This window comes from Oncorhynchus nerka, linkage group LG27 (genome assembly GCF_034236695.1).
Source record: "Oncorhynchus nerka isolate Pitt River linkage group LG27, Oner_Uvic_2.0, whole genome shotgun sequence".
Classification (NCBI taxonomy): Eukaryota; Metazoa; Chordata; class Actinopteri; order Salmoniformes; family Salmonidae; genus Oncorhynchus; species Oncorhynchus nerka.
The window spans coordinates 33625155-33636462 of NC_088422.1; the positions used below are offsets into that span (position 1 = coordinate 33625155).

General features: G+C 43.0%; 1 protein-coding gene across 8 annotated transcripts in view; it reads left to right on the forward strand.

The window, feature by feature from the left end:
- Positions 1 to 10107, forward strand: part of LOC115111203 (membrane-associated phosphatidylinositol transfer protein 2-like) — an 82198-nt gene extending 72091 nt beyond the window's left edge. For 5 of the 8 annotated variants that reach the window (XM_065011576.1, XM_065011575.1, XM_065011579.1 and 2 more), the window contains 9 exons: positions 673 to 975; positions 1959 to 2107; positions 2210 to 2326; positions 2433 to 2549; positions 2792 to 2940; positions 3527 to 3676; positions 3802 to 3982; positions 4219 to 4347; positions 4463 to 10107. In XM_065011576.1, the coding sequence (XP_064867648.1) occupies positions 673 to 975; positions 1959 to 2107; positions 2210 to 2326; positions 2433 to 2549; positions 2792 to 2940; positions 3527 to 3676; positions 3802 to 3982; positions 4219 to 4347; positions 4463 to 4822 (1655 nt within the window). In that variant the 3' untranslated portion in view covers positions 4823 to 10107. Of the gene's footprint in view, positions 1 to 672; positions 976 to 1958; positions 2108 to 2209; positions 2327 to 2432; positions 2550 to 2791; positions 3337 to 3526; positions 3677 to 3801; positions 3983 to 4218; positions 4348 to 4462 lie in introns of those variants that run through there. The other 3 variants (XM_065011580.1, XM_065011581.1, XR_010461501.1) reach the window with 2 other exon arrangements.
- The last annotated feature ends 1201 nt before the right edge of the window (positions 10108 to 11308 follow it).

Below are 11308 nucleotides of genomic sequence, written 5' to 3' on the forward strand. Positions count from 1 at the left end.
AGCTCCTTTCACTGCGTGTCTGTCTTACTCTGACCCATTGTTTGAATATAAATGCAAAGGCTGCGTTCTGCATTTATTTAATGTTTGCCATGCATGTAGAGACCCGTTTAGCTGAATCATTCCTGCATTGTTCGCTCCCTGTCGCACTGTCTGCCTAGGTGACCAAGCTTCTGTTGTTTGATGTAAAGATTTTCTCCCAAAGTAGTGGATATGTCCTATATAAGGCCTAATAACACCTACAGAAGTATCACATGGCTTTAAAAACATTTACTAACAATGTACTCAGTTGGGAAGTTGTAATAGTGCGTTGATGAGATCATTTCTAGTTCATGGTTATTGGAAGAAATGCCATGGATAACGTTTTTCACTGTTCAGGAATACAACAAAACTAAGAGTGCACAATATGTTGTGAAACAAAGTATGAAAATGGGTTTTGTTGAATAAAGAATTATAAGCTTTTTTTCAGTTCATCTGAGGACCAATCGGACACTCAATTGAATATTTTGTTTTGAAGACATTTTCAGATTGTGAATGCAGCTCGTAGCAAAAGTACTTCACATGTATATTTGTAAACTGGAATTAACTGCATTATACAGTATGACACCAATTTCCTTTGTCATTATCATCAATCATTTTCACCTGGTTTCTTTCTTTTTGTTTTGTTTCCCATAGCACAACCATGCCAAATTAACCAAACCAAAAAACTCAGCCTTTTGTCCCAAATCGCCCTGACATCACAAACCAAATTATCCCTGAGAAGCCCCCCTAAATCCCATAGAAAAGAAAGGACTGATCCAGTCCGAGGATCTACTGACACAGACAACGGGTCACAACCAGACCCAGAGGCAGACCCAGACGCTAACAGAGGTGTAAGCCCCTGTGGCTCTGGTCAGTTAGAGAGACACCTGTCAGCTGGCCTGGATTATACCATATATGACCTGGTCTCCCTGGACTCCCAGGCAGAGGTGGATCAAGGTATTCTTCTAAGGGAGTGGACCCTATCAACTCTGTACCAAAGCCAGGCTGAGGCTACTACTGACTCCTATCCTCCTCCTCTTTAAATCCTAATTTATTGTGCAATCAATCTCTTTTCAATATGCTTCTTGGCTGCCCTAGACATCTCCCAGCTTGACTCTCTCTCCCTCTCTGTTTCTATGATGAACTCTGCTCTGAAAGGACTGACCCCAACCCTCTTCCCTGGTGGAATATGTCTATTGTATACAATAGTCCCAACAAACTGTACACTTTAAAAGTGTAACATACCCATCATCCAAATGATATAGCGGGAAGGCTACTGGCCCAATTTGCCAGTCTCTGCAGTTAACACCATTGAATATAGGTGAGTTCATGAGAAGTCCACCACCAACAAAATGGAAGATATGTTTACAAAACCATCACACAATTTTACCACTGCCATGTGGTGGAGCCCTATGGACACTGTAACAGATAAGGTTCAACAGATATTTTTGTCCCAGCCTGTTCTGGAGGCAAACATGAATTGATCAGTGACAGTCCCTTAGTTCAGTTTTATTTGGTGTCTTTTTAATCCCATCTTCCCGTTTCTTCATGTTTCATATACTAATACAAATAACTATGCTGCTTTAACATTGACTCATGTTTCATATACTAATACAAATAACTATGCTGCTTTAACATTGACTCATGTTTCTTGTACTAACTTTAACAATATAATTATTGCATAAACATTATCATCCCTCCTATATTTGTTTTAAAGCTTTGTCAGCTGGGAGTAACACTCTTCAACTCCTGTCTTACTTCCCTTCTAGCTGAGGAACTGCTGTGGACTATCTGGGCTTTGATAGTGGTTTATGAATGAATGCAGTCTTCCTTCAAACGGTTAATGTTTTTACCTTTCCAGGGGTGTGTATTGGGATGTTTTTGCCCCTCTGCCCCCATGCCACCCCACCCTTACCCATGTACCCCCTCTCACCGTGTAGTCGCAGCCCGTTGGTGGGGAACCAAGCGTATGGACTTTGCCTTGTACTGCCCTGATGCCCTGACAGCCTTCCCCACGGTGGCACTACCGCACCTCTTCCATGCATCCTACTGGGAGTCCACGGATGTAGTGTCCTTCCTGCTGCGACAGGTAAACTCGCCCCCCAAACATCCATGGCCTGTGCTTCTCGCCCCCTTTACACTAGTCTAGGCATGGTGAGTAGGTATGGGGTCATCTATATGTTTCTTTTAGGTGATGAGGCATGAAAACTCCAGCATACTGGAGCTGGATGGTAAGGAGGTGTCAGAGTTCACTCCATCCAAACCTCGGGAGAAGTGGCTCAGGAAGAGAACCCACGTCAAGATCAGGGTACGGTCTGGTCCAATCAGAACAGTGTTGACCACTTGAAGAGATTCATTCTATAGGCTAACACTGTAATTGTCTCAATCTATTCATGAGTGTGTGTCTTTGACAGAATGTGACAGCCAATCATCGTGTGAACGATGCAGTGTTCACAGAAGATGGGCAGCAGATTGTGACTGGCCGCTTCATGTACGGACCTCTTGACATGGTCACATTGACAGGGGAGAAGGTGGGCCCTCTCTCTCAGCAATCATTATTTTTATTTATCATTACAACAATGAAAACAGTATGTGTGTAACACAAAGGCCTATATACAAATATATATATATATATATATACCTCCCATCTTATGTACTAATCCCTCCATCCATGAGTCATATCTGTATTTGTTTTCAATCCAACACACAGCACATGTATGTGCAAATCCTATGTGTTTGTGTTCATAGTGGTCGTATATCTCTATGTTTACAGGTGGACATCCACATCATGACCCAGCCCCCATCTGGAGACTGGGTGTACTTTGACACGGAGCTAACCAACAGCAGCGGCCGCGTGTACTTCATCATCCCAGAGAGCAAACGGCTGGGGGTTGGTGTCTATCCGGTCAAACTGGTGGTCAGGTGAGACTGGGGGTTGGTGTCTATCCGGTCAAACTGGTGGTCAGGTGAGACTGGGGGTTGGTGTCTATCCGGTCAAACTGGTGGTCAGGTGAGACTGGGGGTTGGTGTCTATCCGGTCAAACTGGTGGTCAGGTGAGACTGGGGGTTGGTGTCTATCCGGTCAAACTGGTGGTCAGGTGAGACTGGGGGTTGGTGTCTATCCGGTCAAACTGGTGGTCAGGTGAGACTGGGGGTTGGTGTCTATCCGGTCAAACTGGAGGTCAGGTGAGACTGGGGGTTGGTGTCTATCCGGTCAAACTGGAGGTCAGGTGAGACTGGGGGTTGGTGTCTATCCGGTCAAACTGGAGGTCAGGTGAGACTGGGGGTTGGTGTCTATCCGGTCAAACTGGTGGTCAGGTGAGACTGGCATCTATGGCACGCTCTTCTATGGCCTCTTTCAGCCAATCCAGTCTTGAGGCCTGATACGTGGTGACCTCGCTTTTACATTTCTCTAATATATTGTTTTATTCTGTTTCTTAATTTCTTTCCATTTGTATTCGTCTCTCCTCCTCCATCATGAAATTATTTTGTGTACCATCACTGCCAGGGGGGACCACACATTTGCAGACAGCTACCTGACAGTGCTTCCCCGTGGGACAGAGTTTGTGGTGTTCAGTATAGACGGCTCATTTGCTGCCAGTGTGTCCATCATGGGAAGCGACCCCAAAGTGCGCGCCGGAGCAGTCGACGTGGTCAGGTAATATGCACCTGGCATCATCACTTGGTGGATAGTCATAACCACCAAAATGATTATCTGTTTTTGTTTCTATAATTGTATTGCACTCTCTCCACTCTTTCTTATACTGTTGGATTTCTTTCCAGGCACTGGCAGGACCTGGGCTATCTGATCGTCTATGTGACAGGGCGTCCAGACATGCAGAAGCAGAGAGTGGTGGCCTGGCTGTCTCAGCATAACTTTCCCCATGGCATCGTGTCCTTCTGTGACGGCCTGGTCCACGACCCACTCAGACACAAGGCCAACTTCCTCAAGTCACTCATGGAGGTCAGGATGGGAGTGGGGGTTGGGTGGTGGGTTTCTGGAGGGGACTGAAGGTGGGTAACAGGCTGGGGGTAGGTTCAAAAGTAGTTGAGGGCTAAGGGGAATGGTGGGGGACAATGAAGGGAGAAGAGATGATTGAGGAGATTGGGCAAACAAAAAGATAATGAGAGAGATTTTTGAGAAAATATGTTGTCTTGGTCAGAATTTATAGATGACACGTACTTTTTCTGGTTCCACAGGCTCACATGAAGATCTTTGCTGGCTACGGTTCTACCAAAGACATTTCCGTCTACACCTCCATCGGCCTCTCTCCCTCCCAGATCTACATCATTGGCCGACCCTCCAAGAAGATGCAAGCTCAGTGCCAGGTACGATACACATGCACTTCTGACATTTTGAGTTTAGTCCTGGTCCTGAAGTTTACTATATTGCAGCACTCCATTACATGTTATGATTGTCTCTTTCCCCTGCCTGTCCCAACAGTTCATTACTGAGGGCTATGCGACCCACCTCTCTCAGCTGGAGTACAACCAGCGCTCCCGGCCACCAAAGACCAGCAGTGCCCGCATGGTCCTACGGAAAGGCAGCTTTGGTCTGGGTGCAAAAAGCGACTTTCTGCGGAAGCGGAACCACCTGCTGCGCACCATTTCCGCCCACCCGGCCTCCAGCTCGTCCACCGGCAGCGGCCACAGCAGACCAGAGCGCACACAGAGCCAGTCAGACAGCCACAGCCACAGCCAGCACGGACCGGGACCAGCCCAGCGCAGCATGAGCATGGCAGCAGGCTGTTGGGGCCGCAGTGGCAGCACAAAGCTGGAACCTGGGATTTTCAACCCAAAGTAGGGTTAGAGAGGGAGGATAAGGAGAGTGTGTAATGTTAGAGAAGAAGAGGATGAAAATGAGAAAGGAGGGAAAGCCTGCAAAATAATAAAATAAATACAAATTGAGATGACAAGTAATTTCAAGATGGGAGAGATGCTGAAAGTAGGCTTTCAAGGCTCTATATATAGACAGGAAGTAGAATGAGAGAATACAGCATTGAAAACCTTAGGTGCTACGAACCAGTCTTTGTAAAGCGACACCATCAACATACCTGAATCAACAAAAATATACGGTCAGAGGCTCTTTTTACTTCAAACAGTGATACAATGGAGAAAAGCCTTTAAAGAAGCATCTTATTTAAGCAAAGAACATGCATGCACAACACACAAACCATTGGCCAACAATAGCAAAAGTTGCTACAGAAAAAGTTGCATATTGTTTAAGTGTTTATTTATCAATGTCTGTAATACCATATCAATATACATAGTGTGTGTCCTGGACTGGGGCTTCAGAGTGGAGCTGGTTCCATTCTCTGGTAATTCAGCGCCCCCATGCTGCACGTTTGGGTTAAGTCCTGATAGATCAATGTTCCCCATCTTCCACCCTGGGCTATACAGGTGTGTTTTATCCTCCTTGCACCATGGCAGTCTACAGTCTCCCAGAACCACACAAATACAGCCAATATAGAATCATGGCATTTCTTCAGATACTGCAATACTCCCAGGTTTGTGTACCAATTGCTCTTTGGTTACAGTTGAGAACCCAATTATTGTCTGTGCTATCATACAGAATGTTACATTAGCTATAGGCCACTGCAATCATTGCCTACACAACAGGTATATTTATAGATATCACTTTCAGGGCAAACTTGTATTACTGTAAGGTGATGTGCCAAAGTAGGCCGTATGAAATTGTATACTATATGTGAAGGGATAAGCTGAATCCAAGATGTCCTTTGAGACAGGCTGAAACTGCTCTGTGGTCCTCGTTTGGGATGATTGATTGTATAGTTGAAGATGATCAAGGCTTGTCTATAATATTGTTTGTTGAGCTGGGGTCAGGTCTACCAAGGGGCCATTATCTAGTATCCTCTTCACACGGAGGAGATTCACATTCAGGATACAGTTTTTAATTATTTTTAGATAGATATAAATGTGTGTATATATACTTTTTTTTGTGAACTTAAGTGTTTTAGTTCTGTTAACTACAGTGTTTCATTTTCTAGGTTGTTTTCTCAAGCAATCATTCGCAGCAGCCAATACACAGCAGAGGTATTTGCCTTGCACAGTATTGTATTTCTACCAGATTGACTGATCATGCAAATCACAAGACTTGTATTAATGTATCTGCTATTATTACAGTGCATTCGGAAACTATTCAGACCCCTTGACTTTTGCCACATTTTGTTATTCTAAAATGGATCAAATTACTGAAATTAATTTTCTCATCAATCTACACACACCATAATGACAAAGTGAAAACAGGTTTTTAGAAATGTTTGCAAATGTAAAGGACATAAGTATTCAGACCCTTTGCTGTCAGCTCAGGTGCATCCTTTTTCCATTGCTTATCCTTGAGATGTTTCTACAACTTGATTGGAGCCCACCTGTAAATTCAATTGATTGGACATGATTTGGAAAGGCACATATATAAGTTCCCACAGTGCAAAAACCAAGCCATGAGGTCGAAGGAATTGTTTGTAGAGCTCCGAGATAGGATTGTGTCGAGGCACAGATCTGGGGAAAGGGTACCAAAAAATGTCTGCAGCATTGAAGGTCCCCAAGAACACAGTGGTGCTCCACCAATCAGGCCTTTATGGTAGAGTGGCCAGACGGAAGCCACTCCTCAGTAAAAAGCACAGGACAGCCTGCTTGGAGTTTGACTAAAGGCACCTAAAGGACTCTCAGACCATGAGAAACAAGATTCCCTGGTCTGATGAAACCAATATTGAACTCTTTGGCCTGAATGCCAAAGGTCACATCTGGAGGAATCCTGGCACCATCCTTACGGTGAAGCATGGTGGTGGCAGCATCATGCTGTGGAGATGTTTTTCAGCGGCAGGGACTGGGAAACTAGTCAGGATCGAGGGAAAGCTGAACGGAGCAAAGTACAGAGAGATCCTTGATGAAAACCTGCTCCAGAGCGCTCAGGACCTCAGATTCGGGTGAAGGTTAACCTTCCAACAGGAGAGACCTGGGGTTAGAGCATTGGACTAGTAACCGGAAGGTTGCAAGTTCAAACCCCCGAGCTGACAAGGTACAAATCTGTCGTTCTGCCCCTGAACAGGCAGTTAACCCACTGTTCCTAGGCCGTCATTGAAAATAAGAATTTGTTCTTAACTGACTTGCCTAGTAAAATAAAGGTAAAAAAATAAAATAAAAAATAGCTGTGCAGCAACGCTCCCCATCCAACCTGACAGAGCTTGAGAGGATCTGCAGAGAAGAATGGGAGAAACTCCCCAAATACAGGTGTGCCAAGCGTGTAGTGCCATACCCAAGAAGACTCAAGGCTGTAATCACTGCCAAAGGAGCTTTAACAAAGTACTGAGTAAAGGGTCTGAATACTTGTAAATAATGTACATTTTATATTTGTTTTTTTTATTTGCACACAACTTGTTTATGCTTTGTTTTTGCAGGATATGTGTGTAGATTGATGACGGGGAAAAAAAACATTTAATCAATTTTAGAATAAGGCCGTAACGTAACAATGTGTAAAAAGTCAAGGGGTCTGAATACTTTCCGAAAGCACTGTACGATATATTTAGAAAATATGAAATACAATCACTTCCTAAGCTGTAAATAAGGCACTGAATGATTATGCACATAGACAATACTATTTAGGTTCAATTGGAAGTCATTTGTTGAAGCCTCCGATGAACAATGTGTAGATAATGTAAAAAATATTATTTGGAAAGTAGCAACACAGAGTTCAGATTTGTTCAATAATGTTGATTAATAATTTAAGATGATTGACCGTCAGTTTATCATTCAAATGATTTGTACTACCTTGTTTCAAACCTGTGTAGAACTATAACAGTAATCGACCAATGAGAATTGAAATGTTAGTGAAAAGGTTCAATATTACCCACACGCATGCCACAGCAGCAGATCCACCATAGAGAAAGAATTCCACAATGCATCGACAATCAGTTAAGCAGGCACATGCAGAAGTAGACAAACAGAATGTCTTGGTGCCGTGTAATTTGAGACATACGGGTATAAACATGATCATAGAAAATTGTTTTGACAAATGGCATCTTGGTTGAACTGTTATTACATTGCTTACGTGATCCTGGGAAAATAAGGAAGACTGTGTGAGGGATATATGGGGAGGGAGGACCATCATGGTGAAGTGGGGTCGTCTCCATCTAAACAGATTGCTCTGGTAGGGAATGAATGAGGCACCAGACTGTCTATAGCCCTATTTATACTGCTGTATTTACACAGGCAGACTCATTCTGATCTTTTGGCCAATTAAGGGAAATAGAGCTGATCTAATTGGTCAAAAGACCAAATTGTAAAAAAAAGATCAGAAGTGGGCTGCCTGTGCGAACACAGCCAACCTGGCACTAACATTCACACTTTGTCCTGATCTTGTTCACATTCTGATTGTCATCAGACCTTCCACATTGTGTCTGAATATCAATCAAGGGTAAACAGATATGGATGATCAAATCATCGTTATAACGGCCTCAAATTATTGACAGGTAGCACGGTTGATTTATGGCATCAGTAATTGTCTTAAAATAAATAAATAAATATTTTTGAAAGAATAGCTGTCAAATATTTTGCATACAGGGAGGCACCAGCTAATCTGTTCACAATGCGAACACAGTGGCAGGATGAGGCACTTTGGCTGCGTTTAGACAGGCAGCCCAATTCAACAACAACAAAAAATCCACTAATTAGTCTTTTGACCAATGACATCAGATCGTTTTCTTATGTGATTGGTCAAAAGACCAATTAGATGAAAAAAATATCAGAATTGGGCTGCCTGTGTAAATGAAGCCATTGATGGGATTCAATTATTTGGCCAGGTTTACCCCCAGTGGGAGGAGTTTGCAGTCTGCTCAAAACAGAAGTGATGTAGCCTAGGCTAGATAAGGCACGTGAAGTAATGAGTAGGATTCTGTGTTTTCGCATGCAAAAGTGATTGCTTTGTGATTGTGATTGCCTATCCAATGAAAACTAGTTTGAAAAGTTGAACATATATTTTAGGAAAAAGAGCTGTATGTTTCTAGATGATACAGCATGCTTCCTTGTTGAAAACATGGCCGAGCTGCGCAGATTACTGTTCAATTTTTAGAAGGGCGCTCCTCCCTCGTCGCTTTTGCCCGTTCACTTCACGAGCCATAGACCAGTGCACCGAAGCTCAGGTTAACAGAACTCCCTCATTGTAATACAATATCTAGAAGCGACACACCTTGATCAGATAGTGATTGGATCATATTGATCAAATCATAAAACTCGCATGTTAGCACAAGGTTTGAACGAAGCTATTGTGAACCCAATGTTCTAGAATCCTTAGATAACCACCAATTAATCTCATACATATATGAGATCATGCTATTCCTGTTCAATTTCTGGCTATAGGCACATTCCAGAGGGACTCAAAGCATTGCTCCAAATACAGAAACATGCAACAGGCGTGGTAAATATGCAGTCAGTTGAGCTGGAGGGGCTTGTGTGGTAAAGGAATGCAGTTGTAACTGATACTGCAGCATGCTTCAAGTCACTGTTCATATGATATGGTTACCTTTTCTTTAAGTAGCACATAACTCTAAGGGCAACCCACATGGATTTCTCTGTAGATAACACTGAGTCTTTCTGTGCATCCTGACAGTGAAATTGGATAAGACAGTTTAGCACATCCAGCTAAAAGAAAACATGCACCCTTCTAACAATTATTACATGGCTGTTCTTTAAAGCATCATCCTGCTCCAGAGATACTGTATCAGTCAACTGGACATTGACACCTGGAGAATGTAAAGGTAGATCTGTGAAATCATCAGTTAAACTCAAGACACTACACAAAAACAATCCCCATAGTGTTCCTACTGGCAAATGCAGATATTACCACAGGCCTTACAGTACATTTCCCTTTTTGCCTTAAATTTGCTGTTTCCCTGTTCTGACTCATGCCTCTGGAATAATCCTCCAGTAGAATTTGTTGTATGGTCACTGACAATGACCATTATTTACCAATGAGACGTTGGTATGATTTTTATGTCTGGTTGGTTGTATCGACAGGGAAATAGTATAAATGTACATAGGAATATATTACAAATAAAACTACTTGCACCCGTATCATATCAAGCCTCCACTCTGCACTTAAAAATGTTTCATCTCACGCTTATTGAAATGGCAATGCTGACTGAATTTGATCGCATCAAAATGACCTTACCTGGCTGTACAAATGTCCCAATACCTTGGCTATATACAGTATCAACATACTTTGTATTACTCTGAAGTTTTAGACAGTTATTTTACCCATTCTTTGTGTTTCCATGTACAGTGTATAAAGTAAGTATGAAGAACAGAAATTAAATGTGTGGGTTCTTGTCTCAACATTCTTTTAATGACAGGTGTAAGACTGAAATAGTAAATATCCGATGCACACAGCAATGGTCAAGGATAATTATCCCCCCCAAAAAGACTATTATGCTGAGCAAAAATATAAACGCAACATGCACTAATTTCAACGATTTTAATGAGTTACAGTTCATATATTATAATATAATATATATAATATAATACTCTACCATAATATATATATATATATTTTAATCAAACTTAACATTTGTATGAACATAAGATTCAACAACTGAGACATAAACTGAACAAGTTCCACAGATGTGACTTACAGAAATGTAATAATGTGTCCCTGAACAAAGGGGGGGTCAAAATCAAAAATAACAGTCAGTATCTGGTGTGGCCACCAGCTGCATTAAGTACTGCAGTGCATCTCCTCATGGATTGCAGCAGATTTGCCAGTTCTTGCTGTGAGATGTTACCCCACTCCTCCACCAAGGCACCTGCAAGTTCCCGGACATTTCTGGGGGGAATGACCCCTAGCCCTCACCCTCCGATCCAACCGATCCCAGACGTGCTCAATGGGATTGAGATCCGGGCTCTTCGTTGGCCATGGCAGAGTACTGACATTCCTGTCTTGCAGGAAATCATGCACAGAACGAGCAGTGTGGCTGGTGGCATTGTCATGCTGGAGGGTCATGTAAAGATGAGCCTTCAGGAAGGGTACCACACGAGGGAGGAAGAGGTCTTCACTGTAACGCACAGCGCTGAGATTGCCTGCAATGACGACAAGCTCAGTCCGATGATGCTGTGACACAACACTCCACCTCGATCCTGCTCCAGAGTTCAGGCCTCGGTGTAACACTCATTCCTTCGACGAGAAACGCAAATCCAACCATCACCCCTGGTGAGACAAAGCCGCGACTTGTCAGTGAAAAACACTTTTTGCCTGTCCTGTCTGTTCCAACGACGGTGG